The sequence below is a fragment of the Bombina bombina genome, chromosome 4 (assembly GCF_027579735.1).
Source record: "Bombina bombina isolate aBomBom1 chromosome 4, aBomBom1.pri, whole genome shotgun sequence".
In the NCBI taxonomy this organism is placed as follows: domain Eukaryota; kingdom Metazoa; phylum Chordata; class Amphibia; order Anura; family Bombinatoridae; genus Bombina; species Bombina bombina.
The window spans coordinates 891258409-891271493 of NC_069502.1; the positions used below are offsets into that span (position 1 = coordinate 891258409).

At 39.8% G+C, this 13085-nt stretch overlaps 1 protein-coding gene across 1 annotated transcript in view; it reads right to left on the minus strand.

Moving 5' to 3' along the window:
• The window catches only part of SYNE1 (spectrin repeat containing nuclear envelope protein 1), a 780519-nt gene that overhangs the window by 584277 nt on the left and 183157 nt on the right, over positions 1-13085 (minus strand). The window contains 1 exon segment of the mRNA XM_053711805.1: positions 2229-2431. Within this exon segment, the coding sequence (XP_053567780.1) occupies positions 2229-2431 (203 nt within the window).

The following is a 13085-nucleotide window of genomic DNA, read 5'->3' on the forward strand; positions in this document are numbered from 1 at the left end:
AGAGAAGGAAGCAAATTAAATAATAGAAGTAAATTGGAAAGTTGTTTAAAATTGTATTTATCTGAATCATGAAACAAAAATTTTGGGTTTCATGTCCCTTTAAGATTTACATACCTACTTTTTAAATAAAGATAGCAAGAGAACAAAGAAAAATTGATAATTGGAGTAAATTAGAAAGTAGTGTCCCTTTAAATGATTGCTCGTAAAAATAGTGACAAGAAGATATGGACATTTTTATTTTATTTAGTAACTGAATTGTGGTAAAATAATAACTTAATACAGAACATTGTCAGAATTTGTTTTCTAGGCATGTAACAAAGAAAAACACTTGCTTGTTTGAATGTCTAAAACAGGTCAGAAAGGCTATTTTCATCTCCCCTAAAATAAAGCAGTTCTTCTGCGCTTTATGAACAGTGGGCATGCAAATTGGAGCACAGTGTGTTCTCACTTAAGTTCCATAACCATGGTAACCTGGCTCCCTACAATGCCAGAACCACAGCTTTATACAAATTGTTAACACATAGCAGGGTGGATTGCCTGAGTTACAAAAGAATGTTAGTAACAGTGGACACCCTATTTTCTTTTTCATTGGACTCGGTTTAACAAAGGCTATGAATTTAATCTTAAAGGGATACTAAACCCATATTTTGCATGAGTCAGAAAGAGCATGCAATTTTAAGGAACTTTCTTTGTAAAGCTTAGGAGCCGGTTCATTTTAGGTTCAGCACCCTGGATAGCGCTTGTTTATTGGTGGCTACATTTAGCCACCAATAAGCAAACATAACCAAGGTTCTGAACCAAAAATGGGCCGGTTCCTAAGCTTTACATTCCTGCTTTTTAAATAAAGAAAGCAAGAGAAAGAATAAAAAATTATAATAGGAGTAAATTAGAAAGTTGATTAAAATTGCATGCTCTATCTGAATCATGAAAGAAAAAATTTGGGTTTGCTATCCCTTTAAGACTATGTGCCAGAAAATTCATATGGTAAGTATAAGAATGAGAGAAGCTCACCCCTGTACATAAAAATTAATAAAGAAAAAAACTTATAAGTCTATACAGGTCAGACACCCATTTTCCAGCTTATGGTATATGGAGGAATAGCATAGATAGGCTCCTTGCCCATCTGAGAGAAGGTGAGTGGTGTAACTAATGATAAATATTTCCACTAGCTATGACTATCCCCTCTTGTTACCTATTACACCATATTGGAAACTTTCTCCTCAATATCATAAAAGGAAACAAAGAACAAGAGGGAAAGCAAACTGTACATATACTTTAATAACGGTTTCCTTTTTTTAGCGTTGGGCTAGAATATTTGTAACATATTCATAAATGAATAGAAAAAGTATTTCCCTTAATTAAAGTGATGGTAAATCCTAGCGTTTTAAAAAAACGCTAGAATTTACCAGTGCGCTAAATAAAGGTGACTTTCAGTCATGAAGCATAAAAAATATTGACAGAAAGTACCTTTATTTGTCTGTGAGCTTCTGCCTAAACTAAACGCCTCAGCAAAAGTAATTTTTTTTCATGAGGTGACGTTTCCACCTATTAGCCAATAGCCGTGCTAGCCATATGGCACAGTACCGCATGGCTATTGGCTAAGAGGTAGAAATGTCACCTCATATAGAAATAATTACTTTTTTCGAAATTGCCAAAGACGGCCAGAGGCACTCAGTTTAAGCAGAAGCTTGCGGACTAAATAAAGCAAAGCACTGGTAAATCCTAGCGTTTTTGAAATGCTAGGATTTACCATCACTTTAAGTGTAAGTTGTGTAACATTGAAATATTCATATATCAAAATGTGAATGTCAATTCTAATAGACTATAACATAAGTCTATAGGAATCAATATTCAAATATCATAGCTAAATTTGATTAGCAAATTTACATTCTAAATACAAATCTTAACATGTGAAATTTGATAGTTACACTTGATATATACATGTTAAAATTCAATATTCAAATGTTAATATTGTTTCTTCAGGAACATTCGATTGGCAGAATAATTGTCAGGAGTAATAAATGGTTATGTTGGTGCCAACTAGGGAAACATGAATGTTACAATTTTAACATTTGAAATATTGAACAATTATGAGTTCATGAGTGTTGTTTTGGTTGTTTGTTTTTTATCAGAACAATATAAATAATTTAAACAACAAACAAAAAAAACCTACATAAAATGTAACTCATTAAAATAAAACCATGTAGGCCCTCCAGTTCTGTACTAACCTTTTTGGCATGTTCAGGTTGATCTAACATTTTTTCTGCATCTTCCAGCCAGGCTTGCAGGTTGGCGACTGTATTGCTGTATTTATCCCAGTTAGTGATGACTTCCTCTAACATGCTCCTGACGCTTCTCACCTCCACGGAGAGGTTTTTCCACTGTAATGATGTCTCATTCAAAAATTTTGTCACATGTTCAATTTCCTCTGCTATATAAAACACAGACATTTTAAATATATAATTGAAATCAAATAAATTCCCCTTAAAGGGGCAAGTTTATATATGTAGAATACTGCAAATCATCACTGTACTGCAACACTTTTTAAGCATTTAAAAATAAAAATATAAATTTGTTAACATAATTTAGACCCTTTGGCAATCCGGGAACATATTCCTTGAAAAGTATGTTGAGTACATTTATCTTTTATCTTTTCTTCTCTATGGTCTGATAGAGGCATAAGTAAATGCGCTCCTGTACTAATCACTAATTAAAGGGATATTAAAACTTTGTAATTGACTTCAATTATCAAATTGTATTTGTTCTCATGTTATCTTTTGTTGAAAAGCTAGGACTTAAGCTCAGGAGAGTGCAAGTGGCTGGAACACTATATGGCAGCAATTTTGCAAGAGCACTACATGGCAGCACTATTTCCTAAAAAACTAGCACAATGTCCTGCCATAAAGTGCTCCAGACACCTACCTAGATTTCTATACAACAAAGAATATAATGTGAACTAAGCATATTTGATAATAGAAGTAAAATGAAAACTGTTTTTTTTTTAAAATTGGTGCTCTGTCTGAATTACAAAACTGTTTTTTTTTAACTTTCATATCCCTTTAAGTAAGCACTGTGTAGAATGTCACAAGTCAGGGTTCTGAACCTGCAGGATGCTATGCATCCTCTCCAAGGACAATAGAAAAGCAACATTGTTGCAAGAAAAGCAGCCAAAATAAAAAAACAGAATTTATGCTTACCTGATAAATTACTTTCTCCAACGGTGTGTCCGGTCCACGGCGTCATCCATAACTTGTGGGAATATTCTCTTCCCCAACAGGAAATGGCAAAGAGCACAGCAAAAGCTGTCCATATAGTCCCTCTCAGGCTCCGCCCCCCCAGTCATTCGACCGACGGACAGGGTGCCGTGGTGACTGTAGTGTATAAAGAAAGAAATTTTTCAAACCTGATTAAAAAACCAGGGCGGGCCGTGGACCGGACACACCGTTGGAGAAAGTAATTTATAAGGTAAGCATAAATTCTGTTTTCTCCAACATTGGTGTGTCCGGTCCACGGCGTCATCCATAACTTGTGGGAACCAATACCAAAGCTTTAGGACACGGATGAAGGGAGGGAGCCAATCAGGTTACCTTAACAGAAGGCACCACGGCTTGCAAAACCTTTCTCCCAAAAACTGCCTCCGAAGAAGCAAAAGTATCAAATTTGTAGAATTTGGCAAAAGTGTGCAGAGAAGACCAAGTCGCTGCCTTACATATCTGATCAACAGAAGCCTCGTTCTTGAAGGCCCATGTGGAAGCCACAGCCCTAGTAGAGTGAGCTGTGATTCTTTCAGGAGGCTGCCGTCCGGCAGTCTCATAAGCCAATCGGATAATGCTTTTCAGCCAGAAAGAAAGAGAGGTAGCAGTAGCTTTTTGTCCTCTCCTCTTACCAGAGTAAACGACAAACAAAGATGAGGTTTGTCTAAAATCCTTTGTTGCTTCTAAATAGAACTTCAAAGCACGGACTACATCTAAATTGTGTAACAAACGTTCCTTCTTGGAAACTGGTTTCGGACACAGAGAAGGAACAACTATTTCCTGGTTAATATTCTTGTTGGAAACAACTTTTGGAAGAAAACCAGGCTTGGTACGCAAAACAACCTTATCTGAATGGAACACCAGATAGGGTGGGTCACACTGCAAAGCAGATAATTCAGAAACTCTTCTAGCAGAAGAAATAGCAACCAAAAACAGAACTTTCCAAGATAATAACTTGATATCTATGGAATGTAAGGGTTCAAACGGAACCCCTTGAAGAACTGAAAGAAATAAATTTAGACTCCAGTCAGGAGTCAAAGGTCTGTAAACAGGCTTGATCCTGACCAAAGCCTGTACAAAAGCTTGAACATCTGGCACAGCTGCCAGTCGTTTGTGTAACAAGACAGATAGAGCAGAAATCTGTCCCTTTAGAGAACTTGCTGACAATCCCTTATCCAAACCTTCTTGGAGAAAGGAGAGGATCCTGGGAATTTTAATCTTACTCCATGAGAATCCCTTGGATTCACACCAACAGATATATCTTTTCCATATTTTATGGTAAATCTTTCTAGTCACGGGTTTTCTGGCTTGGACCAAAGTATTTATCACTGAATCCGAAAACCCGCGCTTGGATAAAATCAAGCGTTCAATTTCCAAGCAGTCAGCTGGAGAGAAATTAGATTTGGATGTTCGAATGGACCTTGCACTAGAAGATCCTGTCTCAAAGGTAGCTTCCATGGTGGAGCCGATGACATATTCACCAGGTCTGCATACCAAGTCCTGCGTGGCCACTCAGGAGCTATCAGAATCATCGAGGCCTTCTCCTGTTTGATCCTGGCTACCAGCCTGGGAAGGAGAGGAAACGGTGGAAACGCATAAGCTAGGTTGAAGGACCAAGGCGCCACTAATGCATTCACTAGAGTCACCTTCGGATCCCTGGATCTGGACCCGTAGCAAGGAACCTTGAAGTTCTGATGAGACGCCAACAGATCCATGTCTGGAATGCCCCATAGTTGAGTTAACTGGGCAAAGACCTCCGGGTGGAGTTCCCACTCCCCCGGATGGAAAGTCTGACGACTCAGATAATCCGCCTCCCAGTTGTCTACACCTGGGATGTGGATCGCAGATAGATGGCAGGAGTGACCTTCCGCCCATTTGATGATTTTCGACACCTCTCTCATCGCCAGGGAACTCCTTGTTCCCCCCTGATGGTTGATGTAAGCAACAGTCGTCATGTTGTCTGACTGGAATCTTATGAATCTGGCCTTCGCTAGTTGAGGCCAAGCCCGTAGAGCATTGAATATCGCTCTCAGTTCCAGAATGTTTATCGGGAGAAGAGACTCTTCCCGAGACCATAGACCCTGAGCTTTCAGGGAATCCCAGACCGCGCCCCAGCCTAATAGACTGGCGTCGGTCGTGACGATGACCCACTCTGGTCTGCGGAAGCTCATTCCCTGGGACAGGTGATCCTGGGTCAGCCACCAACGGAGTGAGTCTCTGGTCATCTGGTCTACTTGAATCCTTGGAGACAAGTCTGTATAGTCCCCATTCCACTGCTTGAGCATGCACAGTTGTAATGGTCTTAGATGAATTCGAGCAAAAGGAACTATGTCCATTGCTGCAACCATCAACCCTACTACTTCCATGCACTGAGCTATGGAAGGCTGCAGAATAGAGTGAAGAACTTGACAAGCGTTTAGAAGCTTTGACTTTCTGACATCTGTCAGGAAAATCTTCATTTCTAAAGAATCTATTATTGTTCCCAAGAAGGGAACTCTTGTCGACGGAGACAGGGAACTCTTTTCTACGTTCACCTTCCACCCGTGAGATCTGAGAAAGGCTAGAACAATGTCTGTATGAGCCTTTGCTTTGGAAAGGGACGACGCTTGGATTAGGATGTCGTCCAGATAAGGTGCCACTGCAATACCCCTTGGTCTTAGAACCGCTAGAAGGGACCCGAGCACCTTTGTGAAAATCCTTGGAGCAGTGGTTAGCCCGAATGGAAGAGCCACGAACTGGTAATGCTTGTCCAGAAAGGCGAACCTTAGGAACTGAAAATGATCTTTGTGGATAGGAATATGTAGGTACGCATCCTTTAAATCCACGGTAGTCATAAATTGACCCTCCTGGATTGTAGGTAAAATCGTTCGAATAGTTTCCATTTTGAACGATGGAACTCTGAGAAATTTGTTTAGAATCTTTAAATCCAGAATTGGTCTGAAAGTTCCCTCTTTTTTGGGAACTACAAACAGATTTGAGTAAAACCCCTGACCTTGTTCCACATTTGGAACTGGGTGTATCACTCCCATCTTTAACAGGTCTTCTACACAATGTAAGAATGCCTGTCTCTTTATTTGGTTTGAAGATAAGTGAGACATGTGGAACCTTCCCCTTGGGGGTAGTTCCTTGAATTCTAGAAGATAACCCTGAGAGACTATTTCTAGTGCCCAGGGATCCTGAACATCTCTTGCCCAAGCCTGAGCAAAGAGAGAGAGTCTGCCCTCTACTAGATCCGGTCCCGGATCGGGGGCTACTCCTTCATGCTGTCTTGGTAGCAGCAGCAGGCTTCTTGGCCTGTTTACCCTTGTTCCAGCCTTGCATCGGTTTCCAAGTTGGTTTAGTCTGGGAAGCGTTACCCTCTTGTCTAGAGGCTGCAGAGTTGGAAGCCGGTCCGTTCCTGAAATTGCGAAAGGAACGAAAATTAGACTTATTCTTAGCCTTGAAAGGCCTATCTTGTGGGAGGGCATGGCCTTACCCCCAGTGATGTCTGAAATAATTTCTTTCAATTCTGGCCCAAAAAGGGTCTTACCTTTGAAAGGGATATTAAGTAATTTTGTCTTGGAAGATACATCCGCCGACCAAGACTTTAGCCAGAGCGCTCTGCGCGCCACAATTGCAAACCCTGAATTTTTTGCCGCTAATCTTGCTAACTGCAAAGCGGCATCTAAAATAAAGGAATTAGCTAACTTAAGTGCGTGAATTCTGTCCATAACTTCCTCATACGGAGTTTCCCTACTGAGCGATTTTTCTAGTTCTTCAAACCAGAACCACGCTGCTGTAGTGACAGGAATAATACACGAAATAGGTTGAAGGAGGTAACCTTGCTGTACAAAAATCTTTTTAAGCAAACCCTCCAATTTTTTATCCATAGGATCTTTGAAAGCACAATTGTCCTCAATAGGAATGGTCGTGCGTTTGGCTAGTGTAGAAACCGCCCCCTCGACCTTAGGGACTGTTTGCCATAAGTCCTTTCTGGGGTCGACCATAGGGAATAATTTCTTAAATATAGGAGGAGGGACAAAAGGTATGCCTGGCTTCTCCCACTCCTTATTCACTATGTCCGCCACCCGCTTGGGTATTGGAAAAGCGTCAGGGTGCACCGGGACCTCTAGGAACTTGTCCATCTTGCACAATTTTTCTGGGATGACCAGATTGTCACAATCATCCAAAGTAGATAGCACCTCTTTAAGCAATGCGCGTAGATGCTCAAATTTAAATTTAAATGTCACAACATCAGGTTCTGCCTGCTGAGAAATTCTTCCTGTATCAGAAATTTCCCCATCTGACAAAACCTCCCTCATTGCCACTTCAGATTGGTGTGAGGGTATGACAGAAAAATTATCATCAGCGCACTCCTGCTCCACAGTGTTTAAAACAGAGCAATCGCGCTTTCTCTGAAATGCTGGCATTTTGGATAAAATATTTGCTATGGAGTTATCCATTACTGCCATCAATTGTTGCATAGTAACAAGCATTGGCACGCTAGAAGTACTAGGGGTCTCCTGCGTGGGCAAAACTGGTGTAGACACAGAAGGAGATGATGTAGAACTATGTCTACTTCCTTCATCTGAGGAATCATCTTGGGCAACTTTATTATCTGTGACAGTACTGTCCTTACTTTGTTTGGACGCCATGGCACAATTATCACACATATTAGAAGGGGGAATCACATTGGCCTCCATACATACAGAACATGATCTATCTGAAGGCACAGACATGTTAAACAGGCTTAAACTGGTTAATAAAGCACAAAAACCGTTTTAAAACAAAACTGTTACTGTCTCTTTAAATGTTAAACAGTGCACACTTTATTACTGAATATGTGAAAAACTATGAAGGAATTATCCAATCTTTTCAGTGAATTCCAGACCCACACACATGCAGCTGCATGTACTGCTCTCAAAAGTAACTGCGCAGTAATGGCGCGAAAATGAGGCTCTGCCTACTACAGAGAAAGGCCCTTCCTGACTGGGAAGGTGTCTAAACAAGTGCCCGGCGTAAAAAACGTTCCCCAAAGTTATAAAAGTGTGAAATTCAACTTCAAACTGTATATAATACCTAAATAAAGCAATCGATTTAGCCCATAAAAGTGTCTACCAGTTTATAGCCCATAATAAGCCCTTTATTCTGTTTGAGACTAAGAAAATGGCTTACCGGTCCCCATGAGGGGAAAAATGACAGCCTTCCAGCATTACCCAGTCTTGTTAGAAAAATGGCTAGTCATACCTTAAGCAGAAAAGTCTGCAAACTGTTCCCCCCAACTGAAGTTCTCTCAGCTCAACAGTCCTGTGTGGGAACAGCAATCGATTTTAGTTACTGCTGCTAAAATCATCCTCCTCTTATAAACAGAACTCTTCATCTCTTTCTGTTTCAGAGTAAATAGTACATACCAGCACTATTTTAAAATAACAAACTCTTGATAGAAGAATAAAAAACTACAACTAAACACCACATACTCTTCACCATCTCCGTGGAGATGCTACTTGTTCAGAGCGGCAAAGAGAATGACTGGGGGGGCGGAGCCTGGGAGGGACTATATGGACAGCTTTTGCTGTGCTCTTTGCCATTTCCTGTTGGGGAAGAGAATATTCCCACAAGTTATGGATGACGCCGTTGACCGGACACACCAATGTTGGAGAAATGAGAACACTTTTCAAAGTCTTTTTTAAACATTTTATAGGAACCATGATTATATGAAGTTGGCTGCACAACTATACAACAAACATTCTGTAAATGAGTCCTGAACTAGTTCTTTAAAACCAAAGATGGCCAGGGAATGATGGTGATAACTCCATTTTATAAATATAATCTCTGGAACATGGTACACACACACCTCCTACCTTCATTTCTAGCTCAGGAAAAGGTTTGGTCTAATGTACCACCACACTGTATGCATGTCACAATGTGATTTAATAAGGATGTTCAATCACACACACAGAGCATGTTACAAGTTTTACAACCATAATATAGGATACAAATCCCTAGACCATAGTTGGGGGGGCTGTCAGGAGGTGCAGGAGCTGCACTTTTCCTTTTGGAAGGGGAGCAATCTGACATAATACAGGAAAATTCTCCTATGTGAAAAGCAGAATGGTCTCTATCCTGTAAAATAAGCTATTAAAGGGACAGTAAACACTTTGGTGCAATACAGTAACATATCAGTCAAGTCTTAACATTTTTAAAACAAATTAACTGAAAATTAATTTACTGCAATTAGTTTTTAGTAGCTAAACTCCACCCACTATTTGCCTTATTTGGAGGAGCCAATCTGTCATAAAGTTAGCATAAAATTAATTGTTTTTGCAGTTATCTGACAAAGTAAATAAGCTACAGATATGTAGCAGGATCAGCAGGGTGCATTTTAGAGCTACATAACATGAAAGGGGGCAAAATTATTAATGAAAACATATTGCAAGGTTGTTTCTTTATGCATAACATTTTATATACAAATATCAAGGTGTTTACTGTCCCTTTAAGCTACTTATGCTTCCAGTTGTGTTCCTTTATCCCCCTTGTAGAAAAACTGTTCCATTCATTTAAATTACAGATACAAACCATTAGGTCCGAATTTCTGCTTATTTGTCAAAATATACCAAGTATATGTAATTTAAATGACCTTTTTTCTATTTTTTTCTCTCTTAATAATTCTTTCATTCTGAATATAACTAAATCAAACTATGGTATTTGGTAGTGCTTTACAACAAAATAACATTAATAATTACATTTCTTATTATATTGAAAGATTGTTTATTGTATCATCGTAAGGGATATGAAAACCATTATATCTCATACATGATTTATATAGAGCATAGAATTTAAAACAACCTTACAATTCACTTCTTTTGTCTAATTTGCTTTGTTCTCTTGGTATCCTTTGTTGAAACGTACATTTAGGTAGGCTCAGGAGCAGCAATGCACTACTTAGAACTAGCTATTGATTGGTGTATGTACATATATGCCTCTTGTCACTGGCTCATCTCATCTCATCTGATGTGTTCAGTTAGCTCCTAGTAGTGCACTGCTTCAGAGAAGCAATATAATTAACCAATATGATAAAAGAAGTAAATTGTTAAGTTGTTTAAAATGATATGCTCTATCCCAGAGGCGTAACTAGAACTCGCTAGAGCCCACGGTAAAGTCTGTGGCAGGGCCCCCTCATTTGAAAAGTACCATTTCGGAATATAATAATAATATGTTTTAAGGATATTACACACTATCTAGGGAACTATCAGTTTGTTTATATTTATTTGTACACCTGTTCAATTGCTTGGTAACACAAATTGCTAATTAGCCAATCACATGGCAGCAACTCAAAGCATTTAGGCATCTAGACGTGGTGAAGACGACTTGCTGAAGTTCAAACCGAGCATCAGAATGGGGAAGAAAGGGGATTTAAGTGACTTTGAACGTGGCATGGTTGTTGATGCCAGACAGGTTTGTCTGAGTATTTAAAAAACTGCTGATCTACTGGGATTTTCATGCACAACCATCTCTATGGTTTACAGAGAATGGTCCAAAAAAAAAAATATCCAGTGAGCAGCAGTTGTGTGGACTACAATGCCTTGATGTCAGAGAAAAATGGACAGACTGGTTCGAGATGATAGAAAGGCAACAGTAACTCAAATAACCACTCGTTAAAACCAAGGTATGCAGAATACCATCTCTGAATGCACAAGTCAAACCTTGAAGCAGATGGGCTACAGCAGCAGAAGACCACACCAGGAGTCACTCCTGTTAGCTAAGAACAGGAAAATAGAAGATTGGAAAAACGTTGCCTGGTCTGATGAGTCTTGATTTCAGCTGCGACATTCAGATGGTAGGGTCAGAATTTGGCGTAAACAACATGAAAGCCTGGATCCATACTGCCTTGTATCAACGGTTCAGGCTGGTGGTGGTGTAATGGTGGGGGGGATATTTTCTTGGTACACTTTGGGCCCCTTAGTATCAACTGAGCATTGTTTAAATGCCATGGCCTACCTGAGTATTGTTGCTGACCATGTCCATCCCTTTATGACTACAGTGTACCTACATTCTGATGGCTACTTCCAGCAGGATAATGCACCATGTCACAAAGCTCAAATCATCTCATACTGGTTTCTTGAACATGACAATGAGATCACTGTACTCCAATGGTCTCTGCAGTCACCAGATGTCAATCCAATAGAGCACCTTTGGGATGCGGTGGAACGGGAGATTTGCATTATGGATGTGCAGCCAACAAATCTGCAGCAACTGCGTGATGCTATCATGTCAATATGGACTAAAATCTCTGATGAATGTTTCCACCACCTTGTTGAATCTATGCCACAAATAATTAAGGCAGTTCTGACGGCAAAAGGGGGTATATAAATATATAATATTGTTCAGAGAGGAATTGCCTGGTATTTCTGCGCTGGACTGACCGTAATAGGCGGGATCAGACTGATATACTACAGGAAAGTTCTACTCTGTGAAAAGCATTACTGGGGTAAAAAGAAGCTGCACCCAGGTGGTAAATCGCCAGAGAACAGGCTAACAATGTTATTGAGATGGTTGTTCGTTCCTGTGAGTGTGCTTCTCTCTGTATGTATGTAGTCTCCCTAAGGGAAAAAGGGGCAACCAGATGTAGACTCCTTGCTCAGTGTGCTTAGAGGAAAATGGCTACACCTCACTGACGAGGCCCAATGAAAGTCGAAACGATTTTCTTAGGTTGCTGTGTTCCTTGTTCAGAGAGGAACTTCCTGGTATTTCGGCACTGGACTGACCGTAATAGGCGGGATCAGACTGATATACTACAGGAAAGTTCTACTCTGTGAAAAGCATTACTGGGCTAAAAAGAAGCTGCACCCAGGTGGTAAATCGCTAGAGAACAGACTAACAATGGTATTGAGCCAGTTGTTCATTCCTGTGAGTGTGCTTCTCTCACACACACACACACAAACACATGCCCTGTATAGCTACACTGTACCGAGCTCAGCCTTATTAATTTAAAGTGAAGAAAACAAGAGGGAGTTGAGGCACAGCCTAACAACCATCCCTAACAAACACTACAGCACTAAGAAAAACAAAATACTTAAAACAACCTAGCAAACTGCTTGCTTTCTGAAAGAGACTTCCTTTTTTTCCCCCTGGTGTTCTCAGTCACCACAAGTTTAGCAAACTCCAGTGCTGATTAGAAAAACTGCAGCCCTGTAAAAAATCTGCTCTAAAATCAAATTGTGCTTGATCAGCAGCAGGGCCCATTAAAAGGATGGGCCCAGTAGTAATGGAGGGGTTTAATGTCCCTTGAAAGTCATATAAGTGACATTTAATTCTAGCATGTATATCAAAGAGTATTATTTAAATATTTGAAAAACTTTTATTTTATTTAGTCTCTGCTCCTGATGTGAAGCCTCATCTGTGCACTTAGCGGACATATGAGGGACTACAAGAGTCCATTTATCAAACCGGGCTTGTATCTAGTATAACAGCGGCTGAACCTGCACTACACATCAGTTCTGTCACTGGTTTCCCAGTATAATTGTTGAATGACAGTAACAAAACAAAAATCCAAATGTTCAATAGGAAAAGTCATCTTATCCCATAATTTTATGTTGTCCACTAAATGCCTCCAGAAAAAAGGTTTAAAGGGACAGAAAACCAAAAATCTACGCATCTATGTGCAAGCACCAATCAGCAGCTCCTGAGCCTATTTAGATATGCTTTTCAACAAAAGATATCAAGACAATTAGGCAAATTATATAATAGAAGTGATTTGGAAAGTTGTTTAAAATGATCTACCCTATCTAAATCATGAAAGAAATAATTTGGGTTTTATGTTCCTTTAAGTACCATTCCAAATTTGAAGAAAGA